The sequence below is a fragment of the Eubalaena glacialis genome, chromosome 16, assembly GCF_028564815.1.
Source record: "Eubalaena glacialis isolate mEubGla1 chromosome 16, mEubGla1.1.hap2.+ XY, whole genome shotgun sequence".
Lineage (NCBI taxonomy): Eukaryota > Metazoa > Chordata > Mammalia > Artiodactyla > Balaenidae > Eubalaena > Eubalaena glacialis.
This window is the reverse complement of record NC_083731.1, coordinates 72,111,825-72,134,387: the sequence shown is the minus strand read 5'-3', so window position 1 is coordinate 72,134,387 and position 22,563 is coordinate 72,111,825. Positions and strand designations below refer to the sequence as shown.

Here is a 22,563-nt window from a genome sequence, read left to right as displayed (position 1 = left end):
AAAACGTAAGTACTCCCAACTGATTTTTTTGAATAGATAGAGGCATTTCTGAATAAGACATACTGTATTATATAAGACACAAAGGAGAAGCTTATTCTATGTGTCCCATTGTGATTTTTTTTTGAAGTAATGAATCTTGAAAACCTTTCAATAAACATATATGATTTTCTTACTATTTCTTATAGCTTTCTCAAGCAAATGTTTACTGTGTGCCAGGTACCTTTTAAGCACTTTATATATAATACATTTAATCTTCACTACATCCTAGACAGTTATTATTATCTCCATATTATAGGGGTGGGAAATACAGCATAGAGAGGTCAAGTAACATGCCCCAGGTCATGTAAGTGGAGGACTGGCATTTTTTTTTTTTTTTTTTTAATTGAAGTATAGTTGGTTAGGACTGGCATTCTAATCTAGGTAGTCTGGCTTTGGAGTCTTTTAATCATATTTTCCTCATGATTTTGTTAAGAAGCCTAGGGGAAAAAAATGTGTTTAGACATAGGAACCTCAGCCCATATACTCACATTAAGGAAGCGGCCCACATTTCCTTCTTTTGTGGCATCCAATAAAAACACATTCCCTTCATTGAACTTCTTTAGAGAATCAGATGAAGCATTCTTGGTTTCACTTGGTAACTCTTTATCACAAAAGACCTGCTGGTTTTGACATGTTGGAGATTTTTCCTCTTGGGGCTTTTGTATTTGAATCTCATTCTGATCATCCAGTGTGACTGTTTGGTGACATCTGCCCCCTGGTGGAGTTTCTTCTCTACATTTAGTTATATCTATCACATCTGATTCAATCACAGGGTTGTCTTCAGAATCTTCAACTTGGTTTGAGCTTGAGTCCTCTAATAAACATTGTGGAAGGAATTGTCAGGAAATATAATTGGCTGAGCAATAGTGCTGAGAGTAACAATACTAATTAAATGCAAGCTGTGCTAATTATTGCTAATCCTTACAATGTATTAAGGTAGACAGTACTCCAATTTTACAAATGAAAACTTCAAGCCTCTGAAGGCTTAAGGGATTCACCTAACTAGCAATAGTAATGAGAAGTGGGGTAAGAAACCCAGAAATATCTGACTCCAAAGCCTGCCTTCTTTCTACTACATTACAATGCCTTTTTATGAATCTGTATACATGTTGCTTCCTGTTACTATATTTAATCTCTACTCCTTAGAAATTGACTTACCTCTCTTCAACTTTGGAATCTGCATTTAAGTGTATTCTAAACAGCTGTAACAGAGAGGGTATTTAGGGAGCACTTTAGGCCTTTAATATACCAATGAAAGGCCTGAGGAGACCCTGATGGAGTCACCCTCTGTAAGTCACAATAGTAATAACTATTGCTATGGGTTTTGTATACATTAGTGTTTGGAGTTTTTACTAGATGATCATTCAATAATTACACTTTTACAAACAACAGTACTTAAGAAAAAGATGAACTACTTATTTTTCTTATCCAATGGAAATAATTTTTTGAAAATATTCAAAAGTATGAATGCATGTCAAATGGAATAAAATGATTGATTTTTAAAAAGTCATTTGTGTCACCTAATTCAGTGGCACGAAGAAATTATACTTCTCTAAAACTAATGTTTTTATTGTAATCATCACTGTTGCTGGCTGCTACTCCTACATGTACTCATATTTTAATCATGGGTTACTTGTGAGCCATAATAGTACATAACTAATTTTTGTGGTGCCTGCTATATACATTGTAGCAGTCAATGGAAATGACAAAAGAACCAAAAGTAACAGTAGTCGTATGGCTCACATGCATTAAATGGTGATATATCAGAATGTCATCCCAAAATGTGCATCTCTGACATAAGGACTATTTTGAGCTAAGGGCAATTAAGCAGCAATACAGGAAAAGCTCAGCCCTCCCCCCATCTGTCTAAAAGCAGGATATAAATTTACAAAGGTGTCCCTCCTTCTATAATACTAGGAAGGACAAAAGTTAATTACCAGAGATAACTTTAGACCTTTATCAGCTTGGAGACTGAACCAGAGCAATCTACATAGCAAACTTGACTAACTAGCCTTTATCTACCATTGGTTTCACATGTATCTGGGTTCCCACAATTTCCACCCCGAGAGATTCAAGGCCCTTTTCCTCTGTCTTGTTGTTCCTCTAAAAATTTATTGTTCTTTGACTAAGATGCTAGATAAGCCAGAGTTCTAAGCCACCTCTCTGAGTTACTCATCTCTGAGTACTCATGTGTTATGTGTACAATATGCATACTAATAAACTTCTGTTTTTCTCTTTTCAATCTGTCTTTTGTCAGTCTAATTTACAGGGCCCTGGCTGGACAGCTTAAGATGGGTAGAAATAGATTTTCCTCCTCTACAGGTGAAATTATTATAAGTGCCCTTTCTTGATAGACCTTTTCTGTCAAGGAGCTGCCTTGCCTCCCCCAGTCTCCATCCTTTAAGACCAGGTGGGGAGTTGGGGGTGCAAATGCAAGGAAGCCCAAAGGCAGAAGAGGCAATGGTTGGCCAGTTCTTCACAAAGGGTCATGTCTCAGCAATGCCTCTCCACTGAGGGATATATTGAAATGCAAATGAACCAAAATCCAAGTTTGTCAGGTTGTAATATTAACCATGGCAGGTCCGGTAACACTGAAAGATAAGCACTCAGGGTAGCAATATTTACACTTTTTGCTAAGCATCCCCTGCAGCAGCACTGGCTGGAATACTGCAGGAGAATGATGTGTCTTTATTTTTAAGGAGGCTAAACGAAGAGTTAGGAAATAGCTGCATTGGACAATGCTTCCAAAGCCATAGATGGACTATGCAGACTTGGAGCTGACCACCCCATTCTCCTGCCATGCATCAAGTCATGGTTGGCATCTAGACCAGGGGTCAGCAAACTTCTTCTGTAAGGGGCCAAACGGTAAATACTGTAAGCTTTGTGGGCCACATGGTCTCTGTTGTGACTATTCAGCTCTGCTGCTATAGTGTGAAAGTAGACAGAGACAACATGTAAATGAAAGAGTGTGGCTCTGTTCCAATACAACTTTATTTAGGAACACTGAAATTATAATTTCCTATAATTTTCAAGTGTCACAAAGTATTACTTATCTTCCCATTTTTTCTCAGTTATTATTTAAAAGGTAAAAATTATCTTAGCTCATAGGCTATACATAAACAGGTAGTGGGCTGGATTTGGCCCACCAATTATAGTTTGCCAACCTCTGATCTAAACCAGTAGAAACTCTTGTGATGAATGCCACATTTTTGTTATGGAGTCTGAGAAAATGAGCCACAAGTACTGAGTAAGGGAGACAAAAAGGCAGAAGAGGCAGGCAATCAGACTGAAACAAAGCCTACCTCTCATTTCCTTGGCTTTAGAGTTCAGATGTACTTGAGTTGGTTTAAATCCACCATTATCTTCTGAGGTGACAGACTCTGAGGAAGTAAATCCCTTAAAAGAAAACAAGGAAGATGTCTTTACTTCCTAGGTCAGGAAAAAAAATTTAATTTAGCAGTAAGGCCTCTTTCATCAAGTGTCAATCTTCATAGGCTATAGCTTACTAGATTAGTTTTGAAAGCCTCTCTGAAGTGATTGGAGCCCTTATGGCTGTATTTTACTCCTAAGCACTTCAGTGAGCAACAGCTATGAAAATTATAAGGACTGTCAAGACACTCTTTAGGCATTATAAGTTCAAAATAAAATTCAAACACACCTGTCTGTATCCCTCAATTCTGATGCCAGATTATAAATTTGGCTTCAACTATAAGATGTGCAAAGATTAAAAACACTCTTTGGCTAGTTACTTCAAAGAAAAGGTTAAAGGAATTGCCTATCTCCATGAGTTGCAGACACTGCAGTCACTTTAAATGGTAATGATTAACTTTCAAAAAGGGGTATATGCTGAGCACAATGCTTGGTACTCAACTAAGTGCTCCATACATGTTGACCATTATTATTATTATTTATGTACTTCAATGGTCAACATGTGTTGAGCACTTAGTTGGGTGTCAAGCATTGTGCTACACAAAGTTTCTGATGTTTATCTCATTTAATCCTCTTAACTCTGAGATAGATAGTATTATTCTCATTCTACAGATAAAGAAATGTAGACAGAGAGATGTCAAGCAGCTAGTAAGCTGCAGTGCTGGAGGGCAAACCCAAGTCTATGTGATCCCCCAGCCCAATCTTTTCATAATCATGTGGTACTGAAGAGGTACCTACTGTATGTTACTAAGCAGAGGGCAAATATTTGCACACCACCTAGGGCAGAGTTTTTATTTTTCATCAACAAGCCTTAACGTGAACTACCATTATGTCTGCCTGTTCTTTTTCCTGCATCATTCTGTTTCGAAGTTACAGTCTCTGACTATTCTTCTCAGTACAGACTGAAAAGTGTACCTTCAGAGGCTATCATGTAAAATGTTGCTTTCTTGATGATTCTTTCATTAGGCTGCTTCTCTTCTTTCTCCTACATCTCACAACCATCTCTCCTTAACTTAAATCACTCCATCCTTTTTTTCTTATTATGTAATACTATCAACTCTTGAACACTTTAGCTTCTTCTATAAATTCTTAGACTGGATAGCTCTCAGTCTCAGTAGAATACACTGTCAGATCATGACCAACATTCTCCTTATATATCTAATTGGGAACACGCCAACCACCATGGAGGATACTAAGTAAATAAAACATAGTCCTAACACTTTAACAGCACCACATTACAAAATAATAAAGGAAATCCTACACATTATTAAGTAACACAAACAATTTGAACTAAGTAATAGTTAATGTTCTCAGAAGGGCACCATCTACATTTTGCAGTTTTTACCATCTTTTTCCCGTTGTGTTGAATACTGGCCGTCTTGGTTTTAGGACTTCTAATGACTGAATGATACTGAATTCTTGAAATACTGTTACATTTCATTTCTCTGAAAAGGAAAAAAAAGTAATTCTGTATATCACTAAAAATGCTCTTTATCGTGCCCTGAAATATGGATAGGCTTCACTGTTACATAAATATCCATTAGAAATTAATCTAAGTTATAACATCTATGCCTATCCCTCACTAGAAGAAAAAAGTATAATCATATTTTAAAGTCAATCATTTTTGAAGTATATTAAAAAACTGAAGAAAACCTAAGAAAAGCTTTGCAAATAAAATGGTGATAGAAAATAAAAAGAACTGCAAAAGTTATGACATCCATAAAGAACCTGATTAAAGTCAAAGTTTTTAAAGGTAAAACTCCACAAATGGAAACTGAGGAAATAAAGTATGTTGGCTAGATTTTTAAATCTAAGTGCCCTAGATTTCTCACAGTGTTAAACTTACAACTGTGAAGCAAGTTGATATACAAGAGATATATAGGAGTGGAGGTGGAAAGTAAGAAAGAAAGAGGAAAGAGAAAGAACTACTCTTGATCAATAGTATACAGTATAGATCAATCTTGATTGGGTTCGTAAGATCTCACTCACATAATAGGCTCTTTGGGATTATTATGGAGCTTAGGTGGACACTCCTCAGTCACAGCACTTCTAGGATACGTCCCCAGTTCTAATGGGATAACTTCAACCTCACAATCTGTGACTTCTATTTTCCTCTTTTTTGAAAACATATTTTTCATAATATTCTCTTCTTTTCCATTTTCATCAATAGCATCAGGTTTCTCAGTGTTAGATCTGCTTAGTAATCTTCCTAAAAGAAAAAAGTAAAAGAGCTTAACACAACATAAAATAACACAATTACTAGCAACAAAAGGGAATCTCTTCTGCTCCATTACTAAAGGATCCTGTAAGGTATACCTTCTTTCTAGAATGAAGATAAACACTAACTCATCCTAGAAAGCTACTGTAAGAAATAATATATAAAAGACCAAGAAGAGATTTCATATCTCCCAGTACATGAAAAAATACAGGGCATCTAAAAGAAGTATTTATCTGTTGTGGTATAACATGAAAGAGAAGAGATTTAGCTACAATAATATAAAACAAAAATACAGATCAGAAAGCATTCTAGAAAATTAGAGAGGTGAACTCTAGTCTTAAAATTTCAGCTTTTGTGTCTAGTTATAAATGCTTTATCATTTAAAACCTTTACTCTTTTTATAAAGTGACCTATTTAAATCTGTGGTGATATATGCCTATTCTCATATTAAGCCCTAGTGTAATTAAAATCTTCATCTGAAGCTTACGCATTTTCTTTCAAGGAACTCAAAACTATAGTTAACAAGTCAAAATTAGCAGCTAGATCAGAGAGATAACTTAGGTGCATTTTCTAGCAATGCAGATAAAGCCAATGAATGATACTTTCTGGACACGATTTGGCATTTTACGGGCAGCTGTCTTTCATCAGAGTTATTTTGAGAAATATGAGAGACGAATTGTCTAGGCAAGTTGTGTAGTATGTGTGTCTGTAAGTGGTATGTGGCAGGGATCCAGGTGTGACTACTCTGAACTCTGATAATTCTTGCCCTCACTGAAGTGCACCTGGAATTTCAGATGAGGAGGGTTGCTCTAGTCCCTGCTGCCTAGCACATTTCCTTTAGACTGCCTTGAGAGTCGTGTTTCTCCAACCTTTCTCATTTCATGGTACGCACAGAAAGTGAGGATTTTTGCCTGACACTCTGGGGTAAAAGGAAGAGACAACTAGAGACCAACGTGTCTGGCCTGTGGGATATGGCCTGAAAGAATCAGTAATTGCACAACTGTAACACACTGGTTGGAAAGTTTCGCTCAGAACATGGGCAACTCTCTCGAGTCCCTGAAATGGAGTGAACTGCTTTGCCTGAATCATCACCTGAAGGTATTTATTACAATGTTAACCTATTAAATTCTAATAGCTCAAGACACTGAACAAGACAGTCTTTGATTAATCATCTTTACCTTAGCAAATCAGTCATTTAGATTTCCTATTTAAAAACCTTTCTTACCTTACCCCAAAGCATCTGCAGCCACAGAGACCAAAAAATGTGCCTCACACAATAACCCAAGTTTTATCCCTTAGCCTTTCTTTTCTGGAACACCTGATACCTCCTCCTAAGGCATTTCATCCCTTCAGTGCTCAATTTCCCAGTCACTTTTCTTCCTCTGATGCTCCTCCTATATATTGTTGCTCTTGTCCTTGCTATAAGATCTCAGTGGCCCTGACTAGTAAAATGGAGATTCAGAAATGTAGATCTTACTATAGAGTAATGTGAAAGTAAACCTTTGCTTTACCTGAATAAATGCAAACAAACGTCCCTCTGTCAATGTCATCTAGGCAGCGTACTCCCCATCCCTTCTTCTCAGTTTTGAATACTTGTAGCCTCACTTGAGGTCCATGTTGGACAACTCGGTTTTGACACATTCGTCGATTACATTTGCACAACAGGCTGCATTCATAAATGCTGTCAATAAAATATACAAGAGAAAAATCAAGCAGACATCTTAAAGCAAAAGCACTTTATACTGCTACCTCACTAATAACTACCAAGGGAGACAGACTAAGTGTGAAGGCTCCTAGAGCTAGACTGCCTGGTTCCCATCATAGCTCCAGCATTTACTAGCTGCATGACCTTGAATTTAACCTCTCTGTACTTCAATTTTCCATTTTTAAAATGGGGATTATATGATACTACCTACTTCATGGGGTTGTTTTGTGAAGATTAAATGAGTTGGTATCTACAAAGTGCTTGAGCCAATGCCTGGCACATAGTAAAGGTTAGCTCTTTAAAAATGTCTAGCAATGTCTACGAAGGAAATGTCTAGGAAGGGAAAGTCTAGGAAGAAAATTTTCTGTTTATTTTTATTAATAACAACCATAAGAAGTTGAAAATTCCCAATTCTCAGACAAGCTTTGCACAGTATATATCTTAATGGGGAAACGTCTACCCAAAGTAAGCTAACCCTAGCAGGGAAAGAGTCAGACTCAAAGCAGATGAGTGTCAGATATAGTCTGCATGTTACATGTGTGCCCTCTGACTTCCATTTCCAAGAACAATATATAGGTTTTTTTTTTAATTCCTTAATTTAGATTTTTGGTATAAGAAATTAAGATTTAACAACATTTATAAGACTACAGGCCACAATGATAAAGTACCCTTCTTCAAAGATATAAACACCCTGCAACAGATCCTCAAGGTATCTTACCCAGTAGGTATCTGTCTCTGTAGTCTTTTATATTTATATCCAGTGGTTATTTTACTACTTGACAAGGGGCAAGTCTTGGCATTCCTTGCTGTCAGTTGAAGACATGCACATTTTGTTCTAAAAGGCAATGGATGGAGAAGTCAGAATAAAAAAGCACCAAGTTAAGAGACTGTCTTGACAAAAGTGTAAAGGATGTAATTGTATTTAGAATAGTTGTTTGGTTCATGGACTGTTAGACTTCTTCCCTAAATAAAAAAGACCTCTTTGAAAGACAACATCTACCAAAAGTTTATAAATAATTATAAACTGCCCTGTACCTCTCTTTGCTCATGAAATAAATACTTAACCTTATGAGTTTACTCTAACTTTTCAAAATGAATTCCTTTCATTTCCTATTCAGCAAAACCTTCTTTGTAAAAATTCTCCTATGTCTGCTCTCTTACAATGGATAAACTTATATGTGTCAAACTCAAAAGGGCATATATAGTTTTGCATATGTCTTGTATTATCTCTCCCTCCAATGACATGAAAATAAATTGGGGAGACTGATGCTGGGTATCTGGCTACTACAATCTGTTTTTCGTAACATTGCTAAGCAGTAAACATGCAACCATAAAAAAATTTTCCCTTTAACTATTTAGATAACTATCTAACATGACAGGGACTTATAACTCCATAGGGAGTAAGGAACCTGGTTATCTCGGCTATAAACTAGGTATGTAACCACTGGTAAGCTGGTTAAAATCTCTGAATCCTGGCTATAAACTAGGTATGTAACCACTGGTAAGCTGGTTAAAATCTCTGAATCCTGTATCCTATGTTGAATTGTAAGTGACTTTAAGGTCTTTTCCTCTATGATTTGCTTCTGCATTTTTCTGTATATACACAATACATGTCAGAGTGGTAACTACTGTTTGCAACAGAAAAAAACAAGCAATAAATTCATTAATTTGGATTCTATTTACAGATGTAGAAATCTACTGTTGCTTTTTTTAGTATGACTTTGTTTGCAAAGTTTAAAAAGTACAGGAAAACACAAACAATAATACAATAAACACTCATATTTTGACCATATAGAATTAGCTGTCATCATTTTGTCTAGTCCTTTTAGTTGACCCTTGAACAATATGAGTTTGAACTGCATGGGTCAACTTATACATGGATTTTTTTCCAGAGTAAATACCACAGTACTACATGATTCACGGTTGGTTGAATGCTCGGATGTGGAACTACAGATGTGGAACCGCTTATATGGAGGGCCAACTATGTTATATGTTATATTTTCTACTGCATGGAGGGTCAGCAGCTCTAACCCCTGCATTGTTCAAGGGCCAACTGCAATTTAAAACATATATACTGTATATATGATCTTCCTTAAAAAAAAAAAAAAAGCATTACAGATAAAACTAAACTCTCAAGAGGTTTGGTGAGGCATCCTTTATACTTTTTACATACATATTTATCTACAAACAATATATTGTATTGTTTTTTTAAAAAGTACTATAGTTATTATCCTACAACTTTTTTCATTCAATATAATGCTTTTGAGACCCATCTGTGTTATATACAAATCTAGTTATTTCCTTTTAACTTTTCCACAGCATTTAGATATACAATTAAGTTGCTTGGTATACAATTAAGTAGCTTCTAGTTTTCAATACAACAAACAATGCTACAACATCCTTATTCTTATGCACATGTGTAAGCATCTCTAGGGTAGTAGCTTTCAAATATTTTTGACTATGACTCACAATAAGAAATATATTTTCTTCACGATCCTACAGAGGCATGCATATTTATATATGTGTGTATGCGTACAAGCAGAAATAAGTGGCATGAAACTACCTTATCATGTGTGATGCATGTGGGTACCTTCTGTATGATTTAATTTTTAAAATGCTAGTTACAAGTGATTTTACATCCTACTAAACCTGTAGCTTGAAAAACAATGCTCTAGACAGACTTAAAAGTACTACTGCTAGAAAGTAGTTATGCATGTCTTCAACTGCTGTGTAATTGTGTGAGGACCCTCCTCCCTCCCCACAAATGACCGTCTGGGTTGGTACAGAATTCTAGTTTTACATTTATTTTCCGTCAGCATTTTAAGCTAATATGCCTCCTTTTTGTCTTCTATTCTTTCTGATGAAGTGTGTTGTCAATCTATTTTTCCTCTTTTCTATCTGATAGTGTGAGATTTACTCTTTGCCCTAGATACTTTTTAAGTTGCATCATGATATATTTAGATATAGTTACCTTATTTTCCATTTCTAGTATACAGTAGGCTTTTTCACTCTGAAGACTCCTGTCTTTCTTCAATTCTGGAAAATTCTCAGCTATTATCTCTGAATAATGCTCTTTTCTTCTCAGATGTATGTTAGAATTTTTCATTTATCCTCCATATTTTTTAACCTGTAAATTTATTTTCCCCATATCTTTATCTCTTTGCATTCTGAGGGAATCTCTTTAGTTTTGCCTTGCAATTCACTAATTCTTTCTCTAGCTATACCAATGCTTACCATTTAGTCCATCTATTTAGTTTTTATTTCAATGACCATATATTTTATTTCCCATATTTCCAAATGGTTCTTTTACATACACAGTATACTTTAAAAAATAATCTCCTTTTCTTGTTTCATGGATGCTAATATTTTATCTCTTTGGACATTTTAAACATACCTATTTTAAAGTCTCTTTCAGTCAGATTCTACATTTACCTCTGATTCTTCAGATGTGAATGCTGCCATTTGTTGGGACTTATGCTGCCTTCATGGTCCTAAATGTCTTTGTGTGCTTTGACTATTTGAAATCAAACTTTTCGTGGAGTTTACTCCTGGGTGCTCCTCTACACTGGCTGCTTTCCTCATTGCTCTGGCTCTGACCTATGGGTTTCACAGCTCTAAACCCAGTTGTTATTAATACAATTCCAGGCCCTGTGAGTTATTAGCCTACTTCCCAGCCTTGTGCAGGTCCCTGTTTCTGTCCCTCCAAAGAGCTCAGTGCCCACTCCCTACCACGCATAGGACATGTTTAATTCCCATTCCTGTCAGGATTAGAATCCCTGGCCACAGTGCTCATGTCCAATTCCAGATCCCAGTGGGCTTCAGCTTTTGCTTATTTTGTGACTTCTCTTGTAATTTCTGACCAATAGATGAAAATATATATGCTGGTGGTGCATGTTACATGGGGGTTACTTTCTACAGTCTAAGGCAAAAATCACATACAGTCAAAATTATTCTTTAAAAAACCCCGTTAAACTGACCATAAAGTACAGTAAACATTGTCCAACAGTTAGTTTTTTTCCTCCATCACTGAAAGAGATTGGGCTTGGCCAGATGTAGATGGGTTACGTTTAGAGGCAATGCTGAAAAAACAACAACTTATATTTAAACAGAATAAAACTTGGCACAGTGAGAGGTTTCCTCTATGACAGACCTAAAGAAACTGAGCCAAATTGAGGTAACAGCAGATTGATATCTCATCTCACACTCCTTCTGAGAGGATGGTGAAAACTATCTATATAATTTAAATTATTTCTCTTTATCTCGCTCATGCTTTTTCTTTTTCCTAGTACAGGCAGCTAAATTTGCATTAAATTAAATGTACATATAATGCAACTCCACTCTACATATGCAAACCTACAAATACCAATAAATTACACACCCTGAAAAAAAATGGTTTTCAAAGTCTTAATATATTAGAACATGTTTTCATTTTTTTTTTTATGGAATGTCAATTTTATGATCAGGAGAGGCACCATTAACTTTCTAAAAAAAGTAGCAAGGAAATGACTTGTAAAAGTAAAATACAACATGTAACATAATGGTTAAGAGCACGGGTTCAAATCCTGGTTCTTAAATTTGTTGACCTTACACTTGGCTTCTCAACTTCCTCATTTGTAACATGGAAATAATATTACCTACCCCATGGGGTTTTGTGAGAACTAAACAAGCAAATATATGTAAAGCACTTGTCACAGTGTTTGGCACAGTTCCAAGGCATTAGCTGTAATTGCTGCTATTAAGAGTATGGTACTAGATTAAAGAGAATACTTATCATTGGAAGAAATAATTCCCAAATTACTAAAATAACTGGCAAAGAGTTTTCTTTCCTATTGCTAATGAGATGCATCTTTCTATTTTAGATTCTCGATGAACTGGTTTCAGACAGACAGACAAACTGATACACAGCAGGACTTCTTGATAAGTACCACTACATTCAGAAGATTTTTTTGAAATGCCATGTTTTTCTACTCACATGTCTATGCAGCCCTCAGAACAGTCACATGAATCAGTAAACATGTTGGAAAAGCTGTTTAAATAATATGCTCGTGGACACATAGTCTTTCTGTACTTAAACTGTGGAAGCTTTCTATTGTCAATTTCATTACAGAAAGAAATGGGCACCGATTCCACTCCATTGCTAATATCCATATCAGAAACAATTTCTTCTTGCTTTGGGTAATTCCGAGTCAACTGAACATAGGTATTGAAAGAAAAGTTATCTGTAAATAGAAAGTTACACTCTGTCTCAAGCAGGTAACGAAAAACTTCCTCCACGTTTCGTAGACTCCTTCCACAAGGGGTTTTATAACTCACGTGGAGTGCTGAAGAATGAGAGTTTGTCTTCGCATGTCGTCTTTGGAAGTGGCATTTGATTGGTAGCTGCAGAGGGTTTTCTCCCTTGAAGGTAAGTGGCATTTTCATCAGACAGGCACCAGAGCAGTCATGCTTTTGGTAAGATAAATTTGAAGATGATTCTTTTTCTCTTAAGTCTGCAACTTTATTTTCCAGAGGGGGAATTTCCTTATTTTCTGTAGATCTGTTTAAAATTAATTATTTATTAGTATCTCAAATGTATAGCATAATCCCCATTTTTTAAAAAAACACTGCACACTAAGGTGGTATTTAACTCCTATTAGCTTCTTCTTAGACAACACTAAAATAAGCCAGACTCTGAAATCAACATCTTACTATGTTCTGCAGCCACATAAAGTTATACCTGAAGGGGTTTTTTTCTTCTGGACATCAAATATGTGGTGTTTTTTCCAGCACCACTTCTTCAACTGGGTGTCCAATAATTCAGTTCAATTCTGACACTATCGACCTGGAGTCAGCAACAGATTCCACAAGTTAAAGGGCTCAGTCCCATAAGACCGCCCCCATGCCAGATGCCAAATGCAGTTTCCAGGTCACCCACACTCTTGACAACCCCTTTCTCTCTGATAATGTGCTGGAAAGACTCAGAACTCAGGAAAGCACTTTAATTACTATTACCAGTTTATAATAAAAGATACACTCAGGAACAGCCAAATGGAAGAGATGCATGGGGCAAGGTAGGTAAGAAGGGGCATGGAGTTTCCATGCCCTCTCCAAATGCACCACCCTTCCAGCACCTCAAACTGTCCACCAACCAGGAAGCTCCAGGAGCCCTGTTGTTTAAAGTTTTTTATGGAGGTTTAACTGCTTAAGCATGAATGATTAAATCATTGGCCACTGGTGATTATCTCCACCTGCAGCCCTTCTCCCCTCCCTGGAGGTTGGGAGGTAGGCTGAAAGTTTTAGGCTTCTAACCAAGGTTGTCTTTCTGGCGTCCAACCTCCATCCTGAAGTTAACTAGGAGCGCCTCACCAAGTCATCTCATTTGCACGCCAAAGACACTCCTACCACTCAGGAGATTCCAAAGGTTTTAGAAGCTGTGTGCTGGGGACCCAGACAAAGCAAGTATCTTTCTTATTATATCAGTCTAATTTCAGAGTATTCCAGAAAGCTGTGATTACAGTGGTAACTTTTTGCTACATCTACACCAATAGCACCTAGCAAATTTAGAGCTCATGTAGGACATGAGTTCAATAAAGACCTGAGGGGGCTTCCCTGGTGGCGCAGTGGTTGAGAATCTGCCTGCCAATGCAGGGGACACGGGTTCGAGCCCTGGTCTGGGAAGATCCCACATGCCGCGGAGCAACTGGGCCCGTGAGCCACAACTACTGAGCCTGCGCGTCTGGAGCCTGTGCTCCGCAACGAGAGGCCGCGATAGTGAGAGGCCCGCGCACCGCGATGAAGAGTGGCCCCCACTTGCCGCAACTAGAGAAGGCCCTCGCACAGAAACGAAGACCCAACACAGCCAAAAATAAATAAATAAATTAAATAAATAAATAAATAAATAAATAAATAAATAAAACTGTTCTGAAGAGTACCGTATAAAATAAATAAATAAATAAATAAATAAAAATAAAGACCTGAGGAAGGTTATGTCTTCAGACAAGCTTGGTTCAAGCAAAAAACAGTAAAGGCTAGGTAAAAAAATAATTAATTCATTAAGAATCCTTTATGCTGTTTTTTTCTTTTTGCCTTCAACAACTGTACCAAGTGAACGTTCCCTATAATATGTAACCCACCTGGTCTCATACACATCTGAAAATGGTAAACTACAGGAGAAAATGGAGAGGTTATTGACTTTAAGAAAAAAAATCTGTGAAGATTCCATGTGTTCCAAACTCAGGTTTTAAACTTTCACACACACAAAAAAAACTGTTTTGTGTTACATAATATTTTCAATCTATCTCTAGGTATCTGTTATTTATTATAAAAGTAATATAGGTATTTTAGAAAATCTTTTATACTCACTATATAAAGCAGCACTGTCCAACAGAACTTTCTGCATTGATGAAAATGTTCTATCTGTGCTGTCCAATGACACAGCCACTGGCCACATGTGGCTACTGCATACCTTTAAATGTGGCTACTGCGACCAAAGAACTGAATTTTAAATTTCATTTTAATTAGTTCAAATTTAAATAACCACATGTAGCTAGTTGGTACCATACTGAATGCACAGATATGAGGTGCCCCATCCTTTTTTCAGCTGTATAGTAATCCTCTACATAAATTCCACAATTTATATAACTAGTCTTCTATTGTTTTCAATCTTTTGCTATTACAAATCATGATGTAATGAACAACCTCGCATATAATAATTTCATACATGTGAAGATATCCCGGAAACCGGAATGCTAGGTCACAGGGTAAATGCATTAGTAATTTTGTTAAGATTGCCTAATTGCTCTCCATGGGGTCAGCCTCTCCAGCAATTTATGAGAGCGCCTGCTTTCACAGAGGCTCTTGATGTTTCTGGATTTCTGATAATCTAGTAGGTGAAAGGATGTCCTATAATTTATAAATCTTTTAATGTTGGAAATATTTGTTTCCGATTTTTCTCTTCGTTACTACTTTGATGAACATCCTCATACATAAGTCCTTGACCAAATTTCTGATTACTACCTTAAGATACATTCCTTTAAGAGGAATTACTTGATCAAGGGGAATATACACTAAGAATAACTTCTTATTAAAAAACTTTCAAACATACACTTAAGAGTATTCTCATAAAGACTGATATACTGGACCCTCATGTACTTGTGAGAACTCCAGAACTCCCAGCACATAATGACTCTGTCCAACCCTCTGCACTGAGTGATAACCAAACTCTAGCAAGGCTTCTAGCAGCATAAGGACATGCATGTCTCTAGGATAACCCCAGCCTCTCAACAAAATGCCTCCCTGAGAAAGCTCAAGGCTGTTTCTTCTAGCCAACACCTAAAGACAAGCCCCTGACCTTTTTTAGAACATTTACTAAGAAGATCTTAAAATTATGAATCTTTCCTGGGTCTCTCTGAGATGTATATGTACCTTCTACAACTCAAGAGTATTTTTCTCAAAAACCTGAAAGCCATTCTTTTGAAAGGTAATCATCAGGAAGGACAGGGTCTCTGTCCTCCAGTCTCTGTGGGAGGACAGAATCTTATCTTGATGACTGCCAGCCAGCACACACAGCTGGCCTCATGGGCATTCACACTGATTAACCTTTAGTAAGTTTTCACTTGAGCCCTAGCTTGTACTCCCTTCCTTACTCCCCCATTGCCCTTTAAAACGCCAGTCACCTCAGCACAAATCATGATGGAGCTCAGCTCTTATTCCTACTGTCAGTAGTTAGTGAATAAAATCTGTTTTCACCTCTACAGCTAATGTCTGGCTTTATGTTTGACACTTATTACCAGGTTTTAATAATTATCAATATTTTGCCTATTTTATTTAATCTATTCTCCACCCCTTTTGCCCCATCCTGAAACACTGGAGTATTTTAAAGCAAACACTTATCTGAAATAATTTAGTACGTATTTCTAACAAATAAGTCTTTTTAAAAATATATAATCTCAATGGCCCATCTTCACATTTCCCTGATTGTCTTAAAATCTGTCTGAATCAGAATCAAACAACCCCTACACTCTGTATTTGATTCAGGTGTCTTTTATGTCTCTAACCTTATGTAGTGCTCCCTCCCTCTTCATTAATGACATTTATTGGTTAAAGTTAAATAAATTGTGTCACTTGTCCTATAGTAGTTCTCACATTCTGGAATTTGGCTGATGCCTTCCTTGTGGTGTTGTCATTTAACTCACCCCCTTCCATTCCTGGCAAAGCAGTAGTCAGTTCTAGAAGCCTGATTTGATTCAGGTTCAATTTCGGTGGGGGGTCGGGGGAGATAATTCATACGTGGTGCTATGAATTTCCTATTGCATCACATAAGGAGACAAACAATGTCTGATTGTTCACGTTTAGTGATGCTTAGATTTATAAGTGGGTTTGGGTGTTTCCATCCATTTTAAAGCTCCTTTCACTTAACAGTTTTGGCATTCACTCATGATCGTTGTCTAGACCAGTGCTACGTTAAGGTGTGGTGGTGCCAGTTCCCCGTGGTTTCTTAACAATTCATGGTAAGTACAAAAATTGAAAGTGCAAAAGTTTAGAAATTTTTACAGCAATTTAACATTGCTGCAACATTTTACTGCATTTTACAAGAGCATCACTCCTCAATAAGTTAGAAGTTTAAAACAAAACACCTGTTCTGACCACAATTCATTTGAGACCACTGGGCTAAGGCCACTGTTTCTTTGGGGCGGGGTGGGATGGGGGTAGTAGTTGTAAAAATAACAGTCTTCTAATTCTATCATTCCTACTGCATTTTCCGGCTAGAGTGCTTTCATAAAGAAGAAATTTTACTCATCAATTCTTGGGTTATCCTGAAATACAGTTAGTATAAGCAGGCAGATAAATGCTTGATTCTTTTTCTTTAATTACTAGTATTCAGAATGATGAGTTGTATACTAGCAACTACCAAAGTGACAGATTTTTTTTTTTTGCTTTACAATGGTGTGTTAGTTTCTGCTGTATAACAAAGTGAATCAGCTATACATATACATATATCCCCATATCCCCTCCCTCTTGCGTCTCCCTCCCACCCTCCCTATCCCACCCCTCTAGGTGGTCACAAAGCACCGAGCTGATCTCCCTGTGCTATACAGCTGCTTCCCACTAGCTAGCTATTTTACATTTGGTAGTGTATGTATGTCCATGACACTCTCTCACTTCGTCCCAGCTTACCCTTCTCCCTCCCCCTGTCTTCAGGTCCATTCTCTATGTCTGCGTCTTTATTCCTGTCCTGCCCCTAGGTTCTTCAGAACCTTTTTTTTTTTTTTAAATTCCATATATATGTGTTAGCATACGGTATTTTTTTTTTTTTTTGATAGCTTTTTTGCTTTCTGTCACAAGATATCTCAGGTCTGGAATCAGCCATTTCTCTAAGGGACTATGGGTCCATTTAATGAGAAATGGCATTTAGAGACTACAATCATGGTACTAGGAGGTACACATATTTTAATCAATATAAAATGCCAAACTGCTTTCCAAAAAGGCTGGACCAATTTATACTCTCATAGCATGGATGAATGCTCATCTACCTGAATATTATTTTAAAATTTTTCATCAATTGCATAGGTGAAAAATATTTTATTACCTCCTTAATTTTTTTCTCTAAATAATAAGGAGTTTGAACATAATTTCATGTTTATTGATTTTTTTTCCTTTTGGTTAACTGTCTATTCATATGCTTTGTCCATTTTCCTACTGGGGGCTTGTTCATTCGTTCGTTCGTTCATTCATTCATTCATTCATTCATTCATTCTTCCATCAACGATTTCTTGAGTGCCTGCTATGCGCCAGGTGCTACGGAAAAAAAGATGAGAGCTCTGTGATCTCAAGGAGCTTACATTCTAGGCAGTGAACTAAGTATTCATAATAAAGTATAAACAATATTATGAATAATGCCATGATACATGTTATAGAAAGAGATCTAATATTTATTATTTTTCTGTTTTTTTAGGGTTCTAATTTTATAATTAATTTTTCTATGGTTTGGGAATCCAGTTTCATCTGGAATTTATTTTGATGTAACATGAAGATCTAACTTAAATTCTCCAAATGATATCCAATTGTTCCAGAGTCTTTTACTGAATACCTCCTTCTTTAACCTTCTGACTTTTGACTTACTAGCTTAATCATATCTCAAGTTCTTAGAAATACATAAAAATGTCCTCCTATTTTCTAGACTTATTCTGCCTTTTGATGGAACTGTTAATTCTTATACCAATATAACATTGTTTTCCATACTATGATGGAACATTCTGATATTTCTCAGGGCAAGTCCTTCCTCACTATTTTGCCTTTTAAACATGTTCTAGGTGTTTTCTGATTTTTTTATCTTTTGAGATTAAATTTATAATGGCTTGCCAAGTTAAAAAGAATCCAAGTGCTTGGATTTCATGTGAAATTAAATCTATAAATTAATTTGTGAAGAATTACCATTTTTATAATATGCAGTTTTCCCATCCAGGCACATGGTAATAAGTTTATCCATTCATTAAAATCTTTAGTATTAATTTCCCTCAGGTATATACTTCTTGTAATTAGTCTCATTTATTTTACTTTCTGGTGTTGTGAATGGGGACTTAATTTCATATTTTCTAAAGGTATAGAGTTTCACAGTTTTATTTTATGTGACTATGTCACTAAACCCTCATTTTAGCTTAATAAATTTACACTTGCATCTTAGATTTTCTAGAAGGATAAGACTATCTACAAATAATTTTACTTTGTACATTTCAATAATCATATTTTCTTTTACATTCTATTATACTGGCTAGAATTTCCATAAAAATACTGAATAACAATTATGATAGCAGGCACTTCTGTCTTAATCTTTATTTAAAGGAAATGTCTCTAAGTTTCATCAGTATATAGGACGTGGATGCTGGTTTAAGAAAACATATTCTCTCCCATATTAAGGAAGAATTCTTTAAAATGGTACAGATGAACCGGTTTGCAGGGCAGAAATAGACACACAGATGTAGCGAACAAACGTATGGACACCAAGGGGGGAAATTGGGGGGGTGGGGGTGGGATGAACTGGGAGATTGGGATTGACATATGTACACTAATATGTATAAAACAGATAACTAATAAGAACCTGCTGTATAAAAAAATAAATAAAATTCAAAAATTAAAAAAAAAAGTTCTTCTATTTCTAATGGTTCATATTACTTTTAAAAGTCTTTTGGCATCTTATCTTAAGATAAGCCTTTTTTCCTGTGGTTTACTTCTGTAAAATAATATATTTCCTAATACTAAATCATTCTTGCTTGACTAGTATAAATTCTAAGTCATCTCATTCTTTTAATATTTCTCTGGATTAGAATTGCTAAAATTTTATTTAGAAGCTCCATATCCACAATAATGATATTTTAAACTTTTTAGGGCCATAAACCCTTTGACAATCCGATGAAAGCTATGAACTCTCTCTAGAAATACACTATAAACATAAAACTTTGCATACCATGCAGGGTCTCCATTGTCTCTAGTTTAAGGACTCATCTTTATTATAGTTAACTCTATATTTAGATGGTTTCCATGCCACTGCCATTTCTTAAATACATGTCTTATACATTCTGACTCCTCTTTTGGTCAGCAAGAGGATTTTTGAGAAAGTTTTCCAGAAGGTTATGTATATAGATGTTTTCTGAGCTTTTGCAAAGGTGCTAGCCTGATTTTTGCTGTTTTGTTGGCTTTTTTTGTTTGTTTGTTTTGATACTTGTAAGATATTTATACTTTAAGACTGATATTAAAACTTTTAAAAAAATCAATACTTATCTATTAGTAATTTTCATTTCTGTGGTACTTGGTAAAACCTTTTGCCTCCAGACTTGATATTTTCTTATACTCAGAAGTTACCTTCTTTGACTATTGCTTCTGCTTCACTTATTCTAGCTTCTCATGTTTTTGTTCATTTGTTTGTTCTAGTTCAGAAAATATAGGGCAGATTTTTCCAAAAGCAATGATTCTGTCGGGCAAGTTTACATTATTTTTTAATATACTGAAAACATCTACATTTCATATTTATTTAAGTACCAAATTGTTTAAAGGAAAATATATGTATTTTCATTTTCTAGTTGCTGGAACAATTCTGAATCCTAGTTTAGACATTGTGAAATCTGCACTGCAGTTGTGAGCAGTAGCACATTGGTCCTAACTCTGTCACCTTAGCTTGAAATTCTTAACATTTTGTAAAGAACATTATAACATATGGATGATCCTGAAAATATTTTACAGTGTTCACTAAAATTGTTGGTTTTCTGTTAATAGCTTCTTTTTTGAGAACATTATTCATCATTCTCTTCTTTTTCTCCTTCATTTGCTCTTTTCTTCTGCATTTTGGGTAATCTTTCTTTTTTTAAAAAAAATTTATTTATTTATTTATTTATTTATGGCTGCATTGGGTCTTCGTTGCTGCGCGGGCTTTCTCTCGCCGCAGCGAGCGGGGGCTACTCTTCGTTGCGGTGCGCGGACTTCTCAGGTTCAGTAGCTGTGGTGCACGGGCTTAGTTGTTCCGCGGCATGTGGGAACTTCCCGGACCAGGGCTCGAACCCGGGTACCCTGCATTGGCAGGCGGATTCCTAACCACTGCGCCACCAGGGAAGTCCCCATTTGGGGTAATCTTAAAGATTCCAGACTATACCTTTAATTTCCTTAATTAACTTTCACAATGAATACTTTCTTAAAAGAAAGGCTGGGATAAAACTGATCACTGCACTACTATTTATAATAGTAAATATTTGGAACAATCTAATTATCCATCCTTAAAGGAATGGAATTAATAAAATGTATTCTCACATGATGGAAATCCAAACAAGGAGATGAAATAGATCTATAGCACGGAAGCAACATGATTAGATCTCAAAACTAATGCTGAGTAGGGACTTCCCTGGTGGCACAGTGGTTAGGAATCCGCCTGCCAGTACAGGGGACACAGGTTCGAGCCCTGGCCCGGGAAGATCCCACATGCCGTGGAGCAACTAAGCCCGTGCGCCACAACTACTGAGCCTGTGCTCTAGAGCCTGCGAGCCACAACTACTGAGCCCATGTACTGCAACTACTGAAGCCTGCGCGCCTAGAGCCTGTGCTCTGCAACAAGAGAAGCCACTGCAATGAGAAGCCCACGCACCGCAACGAAGAATAACCCCCGCTCGCGCCGCAACTAGAGAAAGCCTGCCCGCAGCAATGAAGACCCAACACAGCCTTAAAAATTAAAATAAATAAATTAAATTAAAAAAAAAAGCATAGCACAGGGGGATCAGCTCGGTGCTTTGTGACCACCTAGAGGGGTGGGATAGGGAGGGTGGGAGGGAGGGAGATGCAAGAGGGAAGAGATATGGGAACATATGTATATGTATAACTGATTCACTTTGTTATAAAGCAGAAAGTAACACACCATTGTAAAGCAATTATACTTCAATAAAGATGTTAAAAAAAAAAAACTTTCAAAAAACGAATGCTGAGTAAAACAAGTAAGAAGGTACATATATGAATATTTATGTAAAATTTAAAAACTACAAGTAATAGCACTATATATTATTTATGGCTATATAAATATTAAAAAATGAACTAGAAAAATAACTGATGATAGTGACTGCTCCTAGAGAAGCAGAGAGGGCAACAGAACTTTGTCATGGTGAGAAGTTAGGTATGGCTCAAAGAGATTATAGTGTTTTGTTTTCTTTTTAAAAAAGAGACTGGAAGCAAATACAATGAAAGGTCAATAGCTGTTGATTCTGGATGATGTGAATATGGATTTCTGCCATATCCCTTTTTATGTTTTCAATCTTTAAAATTTCTCGAAAAGATAGCAAAAAATATTGGATGAGAATGCAGCTAAAAGATCAATGCAAATCCATCACTACCCATGGACTACAATGCAGTAGCACCTAATACATTAAAAAAGAGGGGGGGAAAAGCAGAAAAAAATGAGGTAAAGTTATGTTTCCCCTTAAATAACTTCAGTCTATTTTAGTATTTTTGAAACATGCTGGGGGTATATCCCATAGTAAGAAATATATTCTATAATGTACTTTTTGTTTTGTTCTTCCATTTAACTTCTATCTTCTTTAACCTAGTCTACTATAATACGTTTCTGTTTTTATTTATTTATTTATTTATTTAGGTATCCAATATTTCCTTGTTTTTTAAAGCCTGTGCCTGGAATTGCTTTTCCCCTATTATTAAGTGCCAA

At 36.2% G+C, this 22,563-nt stretch overlaps 1 protein-coding gene across 4 annotated transcripts in view; it reads right to left on the bottom strand.

Annotated features, from left to right (window-relative positions):
- SETDB2 (SET domain bifurcated histone lysine methyltransferase 2) overlaps positions 1 to 22,563 on the bottom strand; it is an 82,826-nt gene that overhangs the window by 42,168 nt on the left and 18,095 nt on the right. For 3 of the 4 annotated variants that reach the window (XM_061170590.1, XM_061170588.1, XM_061170589.1), the window contains exons 5-11: positions 12,364 to 12,927; positions 8,110 to 8,226; positions 7,198 to 7,367; positions 5,458 to 5,677; positions 4,814 to 4,913; positions 3,342 to 3,435; positions 528 to 853 (exon numbers count right to left, since the gene is read on the bottom strand). In XM_061170590.1, the coding sequence (XP_061026573.1) occupies positions 528 to 853; positions 3,342 to 3,435; positions 4,814 to 4,913; positions 5,458 to 5,677; positions 7,198 to 7,367; positions 8,110 to 8,226; positions 12,364 to 12,927 (1,591 nt within the window). The remainder of the gene's footprint in view (positions 1 to 527; positions 854 to 3,341; positions 3,436 to 4,813; positions 4,914 to 5,457; positions 5,678 to 7,197; positions 7,368 to 8,109; positions 8,227 to 12,363; positions 12,928 to 22,563) is intronic. The other variant, XM_061170593.1, reaches the window with a different exon arrangement.